The sequence below is a fragment of the Myxocyprinus asiaticus genome, chromosome 21 (assembly GCF_019703515.2).
Source record: "Myxocyprinus asiaticus isolate MX2 ecotype Aquarium Trade chromosome 21, UBuf_Myxa_2, whole genome shotgun sequence".
NCBI classification, from domain to species: domain Eukaryota; kingdom Metazoa; phylum Chordata; class Actinopteri; order Cypriniformes; family Catostomidae; genus Myxocyprinus; species Myxocyprinus asiaticus.
In genome coordinates this window covers 12,703,924-12,709,923 of record NC_059364.1, presented here as the reverse complement: position 1 = coordinate 12,709,923, position 6,000 = coordinate 12,703,924, and the positions used below count along the sequence as shown (strand labels likewise).

The following is a 6,000-nucleotide window of genomic DNA, read 5'->3' as shown; positions in this document are numbered from 1 at the left end:
AAGTGAGGAACAAATATAATTGGAGTTTAAAAATGCTTTATATGCGTAATGAGGACTACACAATCTCACAATCCCGTGGATCAGAGACTGACAGAATGTTCAGAGCCTCTATAAAACTTTATAACACTGAAACAATAGCATCTACGTGTGTTCATGTTGCCTAAAGGCAGGCATATGCACACAAGCAGTGAAACATAGTCATTCTTATGCTACATTTAGTGAGATTATGGAGATATTAATGTGGCTTCCTCTTAGTGTTTCAAGGTGCATCTCACACACACACAAAAAACAAACAAAAAAAAAAAAACCTAGTTAAAATTTCAAATAGAAAATATAAAGAAATTATATTTATAGTCAAGAAAACTAAGCCTATTTGACCATTAAAAAAATAGTTCACACAAAAATGAAAATTCTCTCATTATTTACTCACCCTCATGCCATCCCAGATGTGCATGACTTTCTTTCTTCTGCTGAACACAAATTAAGAGTTTTAGAAGAATATTTCAGCTCTGTAGGTTCTCAAAATGCAAGTGAATGCTGACCAAAACTTAGACGCTCCAAAAAATACATAAAGGCAGCATAAAAGTAATCCATAAGACTCCAGTGTTTAAATCCATGTCTTCAGAAGCAATATGATAAGTGTGGGTGAGAAACAGATTAATAGTTAAGTCCTTTTTACTATCAATCTTCACATTCTTCTTTTGTTTTTGGCGATTTGCATTCTTCATGCATATCGCCACCCACTGGGCAGGGAGTAGAATTTATAATAAAAAATGACTTAAATATTGATCTGTTTCTCACCCACGTCTATCATATCACTTCTGAAGATATAGATTTAACAACTGGAGTCATATGGATTACTTTTATGCTGTCTTTGTGGTTTTTTGGAGCTTCAAAATTTTGGTACCCATTCACTTGTATTGTATGGACCTACAGAGCTGAGATATTCTTCTAAAAATCTTCGTTTGTCTTAAGAAGTCAGTCAGTCATACACATCTGGGATGACATGAGATTAAATGAAGAGGGAATTTTCATTTTTGGGTGAACTATTTCTTTAAGATTTTTTGCATTGTGGCATTATTTTCATGACAATTTCCCTTCCCAAATTCTTAATACCGTAATGCTTTTGAGTCTTATAATTCCCATTATTCTGAGTTTTGATACTCCTTTAATTTTATGCATTACAGTAAAAAATTGCAATAAAAAAATCCACTCAAATGTAAAAAACAATTTAAACCAGTATCAAAGGCATCAAATACTACTATGACATATGTTATATATATATATATATATATATATATATATATATATATATATATATATATATATATATATATATATAATTTAAACCACATTTAAATATATATTTTTCTTTACATTAAAGAGAATGAGAATTGGGGGAAATGTACTGAACTGTCATGAAAATAATATCAATGCATACAGTCTTAATAGTCCTAAAAATGGGTTTCATTTTATTTAATACAAATATAATCTCTTATTTGTTCCTTTTGATTTTAGGGGTGAAATATGACCTGGAGATGTTCTTGACATGTTTTGTGAGACTCACTTTTCTAATGATTCTCCTGGTCTCAGGAGATAAAGTTTTAGGCACAAAATTCTAAAATCAAATACTGCATCTGGGGAAAACATCGAATATCTAAAACAAGCCAACAAACAAAATAAAACATACATTTCATTCTAAGAAACGGTTACATAAAAGAGTGCAGCACACAGTATGACAGTGGTCAGTCTAATGTAGACAGTCACAGATACTCAATCCAGTTTCTGTCAGTTCCTGCTTTGCTGCAGTTTTAAGCTGGAGTGAACAGCGCTGTGCACCACAGGAAGGATTATAACAAAAGCACAATCTAGTAATGTTTTAAAAGTGCTTTAGCATTCAGTACCATCAGCAAATACATTCACACACACCTACAGAAAAAAGTAAACCACACATAAAAAGGGAGAGTGTGCAGCAAAAAAACAATAACCTTTAAGATACTCTCTGAGCTTGCTGAGGTTATACAGTGAGGGAGAGGACAGAAGAGAACAGAACATCAGGTTTTTACACTGCAAAATAATTTTCTTAATGAGAAAATGTTCTTAGTTTTCTTTTTTCCTGTGGAATATCTAAATATCCTTTTAAAAAAAGATACATTTACTTGAGCAAAACTGCATAAAAATTGCAAGAGAACTTATTTTAAAATAGGTTTATTTTTCTTATCCCATTGGCAAATATTTTTTTCATGTTTTATGCATAAATCTAACAACATTTTGAGACATTTATCCTTAAAACAAGAACAAAAAATAATTTGCCAATGGGGTAACAAAAACAAACTTCAATTCAAAATTCAATATATATTCTCTGAAAACAAGTCTTAATATCTTACACAATTTTGCTTCAAGTAAATTTATCTTAAAAGGATATTTCAATATTTTTATCGGAAAACAAGACAAAAATACTGATAAAGAATGATTTTCTTCTACTGTTTCCAGGAGCTGTACATTCTGAAGTCTTCAAGAACAAAGCCAAGACATCCCATAGGAACTTCACATGACCAAATATTTAATCCAGATCAAGAATGCACCATTCTCCTCTTGCTGATTAGCTCTCTCATGAGTGCGCCGGCTGTTGAAATGATGCTGGGATGTGTTGAGAAAGCTTTGTAGAATAACACAAACAACCCAATAACTCACAAGTTAATCAGTTAATTAGTCTAATGTGACAAGGAGGAGGGCGTGGCTGGGCCATGATGAATGGCCGGCACTGAATCGGCTGATCAGCGAGATAAAGGGGAGCCGGAGGCGCTAGTTTGAGAGAGAGAGAGATGCACGCGGCCGCGTTGTTTATGTTTGTTGTTGAGTTTCTCATTAAACATTGTTTACTGTTCAGCCAGTTCCCGCTGCCTCCTTGCCCGTCCTTGAACAGTTACATTGGTGCCGAAACCCGGGAGCCCGTGGAAGGAATTACGTCATCATGCAGACTTCACCACTGGCTGAAGTGATCCAGACCCTCGCCGGCATCCAACGGAATCAACACCAGGCCCTTGTCGAGCTGCGGCTGGAGCAGGAGCAGTGTTTTCAACTCCTGCTCCAGGCCCAAGCGGAAGACTGCCAGGCATTTTGGAGCATGATCACACATGAGGAGGCTGCAGCTGTGACCCCTGGAGCCCACACCAAACATCTCACCGGTCACTCTGGTTAAAATGAGCCCTGCTGACGATCTGGAGGCCTACCTCGATCTGTTCGAGAAGACGGCCGAGGACTGTTACAGATAAAGGACGGGCAAGGAGGAGGCAGGAACCGGCTGAACAGTAAACAAAGCTGAATAAGAAACTCAACAAACATAAACACAGACACATGCAACGCGGCCGCGTGCGTCTCTCTCTCTCTCTCGAACTGGCGCATCCATCTCCCCTTTATCTCGCTCTTCCATTGATTCAGTGCTGGCCGTGCATCATCACGGCCTGGCCATGCCCTCCTCATCACATCTTCGTTTCTCTATAAACACTGGATGGTTTTAAAAGTTCAAAAATATGCCCTGTTGCCAAAACCACATCAAGTCTTTCATAAAAGAAAAATCAATGTCAAAGTAATTTAAAAAAGCTGACGCAAACCATGAGAAAGCAGATATTTACAATAAATAAAACATATCAGGCAGCACTGGGTGTAAAGGCAGCTGTAGCACAAAGAGGTGAAGATGTGTGGCTGTAGGTCAGTAAGGCCCTTTGGAGGGTCCGAAAACGGCAAGGGGAAAATGTTTGACGTGAGATGACCACTGAGCTGCGAGCTGGAAAAACTTCACATCATTCCATTCTACTCCATCTATCAACACTGCAAAGAGGGAAGACACAAACATGTGCTCATTATTTCCACAAACTCAAATTATACTTGTACATAAATTGATTACTTTTAAAGTGGTCATTTCATACTTTATATTTTTTTTCCTGAAGTGCACTTTATTTTCATGACCATTTCAATTAAACAGTTTTTTGCTGCTGTGCCTTTAAAGAAATGTTACGGGTTCAATTCAATTTAAGCTCAATCGACAGAATTTGTAGTATAATGTAGATTACAACAGAAAATAATTTAGACTCGTCTCAAAATCGCAATTACAGTAAGATGTAAAATCTTAAATTGCATAAGACGCACCCTTGCATCTCTAGATGTAGACTTGACGTTTTTAGAATCCTAGCCCACACTCCTTCCTCCAATTTCAAGTTGAAATCTTTCTCCCATACTCTCTTGAGAGAAGTTAAAGCTCCATCCCCCAGACACTAAATTAACAGGGAGTAATACACTGATGCCTCATGACCGTTTCCAAAAGCAGCAATCACAACTCCCAGAGTATCTGCTGCTTTAGGGGGGTGTATGCTACTCCCAAAAATAGTACAGAGCAGGTGGCGCAGCTGTAAATACCTAAAGAACTGAGATCTGGGAATCCCAAAATGTTGAACCAAATTTTCAAAGGATCTCAACACCACTCTCAAATAGGTCACCGAGTGTATTAACCTCCCTCACAATCCACTCTGACCAGCAGAAAGGGGACTTAATAATACATAATTTTGGGTTCAGCCATATCCTCGAGGCAACATATAAAGAAATGTCAGAATTAAACACTCTGGATACTTTGTCCATACCGAGTGCAAATGCGAGATAACGGGGTGCAACATAACTTCTCCGATTAGTTTGATAGAAAGACTTTGCAATGGTGAAATAGGGGCAAGAACTTCCTGTTCAATACAAAACCAGGGAGGGGCTCTCTCACGTGGAAACGACCAATGAGCCAAATGTCTGAGACTGAATGCATAATAAAACAAAATCTTGGGTAGGCCTAGCCCACCTTTGTCAATCAGCCTGTGCAACTTACTGAAATGTAATCTGGGACGTTTACCACTCCAAATGAAGGACTTCGCTATGCTATCAAATTGCTTGAAATAAGGGAGAGGGACATCTATAGGGAGAGATTGCAGCAGGTAGTTGAATTTTGGAATACAATTCATTTTAATAACATTAACCTTCCCAATCATAGATAAATGTAATGAAGCCCACCTGCCCACATCGCTCGAAAACCTTTTTATTAAAGGGTCAAAATTAACGAACTAAATCACATAAATTTGCTGGAAATAAAATACCCAAATACTTAATGCCCTGTTTGGGCAATGGCCTGGACGTGATGCCATGCGAGGAGCAGACGTGTGAGCGACAGCTCTGCGCACTTTGCTAATTTTTTTAAATTATTTTCATGTTATAATCCGGTGAGATTCGATACACCCAGCTACATATTTGTTCTTTGAGGTAAACATGGCAAAGAAGTCAAAATCTTCAGGCTCTGGAGACATAAAAAGTCACTTACATGCTCAAGATGAAACCTCTGTCTGGCCTGCTGACTGGGGACTCGATTTGGATGGCATGGCGGGAGAAGAAATCTGGCGTCAACTGTCCAACATGTTTGTGATGCTGACGAAGGTTGTTTCTGACTTGGAAGATCTCGCTGTAATACGTCGATCGATTATGGCGATGGAAACAAAATTCTCTGAGTTGGTTACCAGAGTGGCAGATGTTGAGAAGTGGATCAATAATCTGAAATCATTGGAGAGGGAATTATCTGATAATCCACTGGCGACCAATGTTGATTTGGAACATGTTCTTGAAAAACTTGATCTTGAGAATAGGAGCCGCAAGAATAACATCCAAATTGTTGGAATTCCTGAGCATGAGAAGGGCAGAAATATGGTGAAATTCCTAGACAAGCTCTTCCCGAGTCTGCTCGACATAACAGGCCATAAACTGGAAATCGAGCGAGCTCACAGAGTCCCGGCTCGCAGATCGGCTGAGGGAAACAGGCCCTGATCAATTCTGGCCAAATTTTTTAGATCATCCGATAAAGGTCTCGTGTTACGTGAGGCGAGGAACAAAGGAAAGCTTTCTTGGAAGAATCACAATATTTTCTTGTTCCCGGATTTTGCGAATTCGACAAGAGAGAAACGCGATCAATTCAAG

At 38.3% G+C, this 6,000-nt stretch overlaps 1 protein-coding gene across 3 annotated transcripts in view; it reads right to left on the bottom strand.

Moving 5' to 3' along the window:
* Positions 1–1,316: 1,316 nt before the first annotated feature.
* The window catches only part of LOC127411639 (phosphofurin acidic cluster sorting protein 2-like), a 70,127-nt gene continuing 65,443 nt past the window's right edge, over positions 1,317–6,000 (bottom strand). For all 3 annotated transcript variants that reach the window (XM_051647345.1, XM_051647347.1, XM_051647346.1), the window contains one exon: positions 1,317–3,831. In XM_051647345.1, coding sequence (XP_051503305.1) covers positions 3,713–3,831 — 119 coding nt within the window. In that variant the 3' untranslated portion in view covers positions 1,317–3,712. The remainder of the gene's footprint in view (positions 3,832–6,000) is intronic.